This window comes from Buceros rhinoceros, unplaced genomic scaffold (genome assembly GCF_000710305.1).
Source record: "Buceros rhinoceros silvestris isolate BGI_N320 unplaced genomic scaffold, ASM71030v1 scaffold28994, whole genome shotgun sequence".
Lineage (NCBI taxonomy): Eukaryota > Metazoa > Chordata > Aves > Bucerotiformes > Bucerotidae > Buceros > Buceros rhinoceros.
In genome coordinates this window covers 4,246-5,154 of record NW_010410462.1, presented here as the reverse complement: position 1 = coordinate 5,154, position 909 = coordinate 4,246, and the positions used below count along the sequence as shown (strand labels likewise).

At 56.7% G+C, this 909-nt stretch overlaps 1 protein-coding gene across 1 annotated transcript in view; it reads right to left on the bottom strand.

Annotated features, from left to right (window-relative positions):
- The window catches only part of CPN1 (carboxypeptidase N, polypeptide 1), a gene marked incomplete at its 5' end in the record, with an annotated part of 9,164 nt that overhangs the window by 7,316 nt on the left and 939 nt on the right, over positions 1 to 909 (bottom strand). The window contains 2 exons of the mRNA XM_010135639.1: positions 32 to 214; positions 671 to 826. Of these exons, the coding sequence (XP_010133941.1) occupies positions 32 to 214; positions 671 to 826 (339 nt within the window). The remainder of the gene's footprint in view (positions 1 to 31; positions 215 to 670; positions 827 to 909) is intronic.

Sequence of the window (909 nt, the reverse complement as noted above, 5' to 3'; positions counted from 1 at the left end):
GAATGCCCTTGCCGGCTGGGGCTGTGCTCACCTTCTGAAACAACTTGTCGTCAGGGGTAGGTGTGTTGACTGTGCGCCGGTGGCTCCGGAATCGCTGGTCCTGAGACTTGTCATAGGGGTAATTTGCCACCACTGCTCCACCATGCAGATTGGCCGAGAGCACAAAGTTGTAGCTGCTAATCCACTGGATCACAGCCAATGTCTCAGGCTCCACCTGTGAGGAGAAGAGCGATGGTGACAGAGAGAAGAGCTGAGCCACCTCTGGGACAGCTGCTGCTCCATGCTGGGCTGCAGCGTGCCTGCTTCAGTCCTTGCAGCTTCCTCCATTCTCCACCACCTGCCCTGATAGGCAGAGCAGGCTCCTCCCATGCATACCCTGCTACCGCTCTCCCAGCACAGACCCAAATCTTGAGGCACAGGCATTAGCCAGCATGTGCCACCTCCTCTGCTCTGTGCATTGCAACCCTCTGCCCAAGCTGCCTGTGGTGCCTGCCTCTGCTCCTGGCAGAGGTGTGAGCTGTGATAGGGGACAGGATTACATCATTTGTCTGCATGCAGAAGGCACAGAGAAGGAGACAAGCACTGTGCAAGCCAAAGGACAGTATATTTCCTTTTGTGCTGAGCCACTGTAAGAGGATGCTGTAGACCTCATAGCATCCCAGACCAGTACCTGGCTTTTCCAGTTGTCAGGCAGTGGGATGTGGTGATTCGGCCCACTGATTTCCTCACTGTAGTACATGAACGTGTTGAGGTCAGGGAAGTTGCGGTTCAAGTCCACTCCGTTAGCATTGTTCCTCCCTGTCAAGTACCCGTTGCTGTCCGGGCCCTGCGGGGCAAAGGCGCATCATGGGGGTGAGTACAGGTGGGTGCAGGCAGCCTGGCTGTTGGGGCAGCAGAGACCAGCCACCG